At 39.2% G+C, this 945-nt stretch overlaps 1 protein-coding gene across 2 annotated transcripts in view; it reads right to left on the bottom strand.

The window, feature by feature from the left end:
- Positions 1-273: 273 nt before the first annotated feature.
- The window catches only part of ACTC1 (actin alpha cardiac muscle 1), a 12,517-nt gene continuing 11,845 nt past the window's right edge, over positions 274-945 (bottom strand). For both annotated transcript variants that reach the window (XM_019649206.1, XM_019649207.1), the window contains one exon: positions 274-599. In XM_019649206.1, coding sequence (XP_019504751.1) covers positions 456-599 — 144 coding nt within the window. In that variant the 3' untranslated portion in view covers positions 274-455. The remainder of the gene's footprint in view (positions 600-945) is intronic.

Raw genomic sequence — 945 nt, 5'->3', positions numbered from 1 at the left:
ATATCTTGCTGTGTAGTGTAACCTGATGTGAAGTAAAACCTGATTTACTTTTCAAATATGAAATAGATTCATGATTCTGTCCCAAAGTACAAAATTAAAAGTTAATATCATAATTCCCAGCTAAATGTCACACTAGTTCATCTGATGAACTTTGTGGGGCCATAATATGCACCTGGTGTCTAAGCCACCGATCTAGGAGTTCACAGGCTGAATGAAGTAAAGACACTGGCCCTACCCCATGCCTCACCCAAAAGGAAATAAGAGAGTCTTTTGTAGGTTGCAAGTCCTGGTCTGGTTTATTTATAAAGCAATAAATATTAGAAGCACAAATAAATTGCACGTGTGTAAACAAACTGTACAATGATTGATGAGAGATGAGGGAGGGTGAATTAGAAGACTCCAAGAAGCATAATGCTGTCATCCTGAATATAAGGGAGACTAAAAGAGAAGGCACCTTAGAAGCACTTGCGGTGGACGATGGATGGGCCAGCCTCATCATACTCTTGCTTGCTAATCCACATCTGCTGGAAGGTGGACAGGGAGGCCAGGATGGAGCCCCCAATCCAGACAGAGTACTTACGCTCAGGGGGAGCAATGATCTGTGCAAAGAAAACAAAAACTCCCAATGAATTCTGAAGTTCCAAGCAACAGAACAAGCCACATTTTGGGGGTAGATTCACAGAAAATACATTAGATATTAATTCACTGTAAGATACTTCATACCATAAATTTATATGGCTGAGTCAGGTTGTACACACTTTCCTCTATTTCATTATTTTGATTATCAAAGACTCTGTAAAATAGAATTTCCTCACTTCCCTGAACACAAGTATAGTGTGGCAATAAGCTAAATACATGGTGGGGGCTAGCCCAAAAGTTGGGGACTTCTAAGATGTGTTGAAAGATTTAGGTTATTTTTCTTCTTCTAAGATTTATTTTTACCTA

The sequence above is a fragment of the Hipposideros armiger genome, unplaced genomic scaffold, assembly GCF_001890085.2.
Source record: "Hipposideros armiger isolate ML-2016 unplaced genomic scaffold, ASM189008v1 scaffold_130, whole genome shotgun sequence".
Lineage (NCBI taxonomy): Eukaryota > Metazoa > Chordata > Mammalia > Chiroptera > Hipposideridae > Hipposideros > Hipposideros armiger.
The sequence above is the reverse complement of the archived record's forward strand: the minus strand, read 5'-3'. Positions and strand labels throughout refer to the sequence as shown.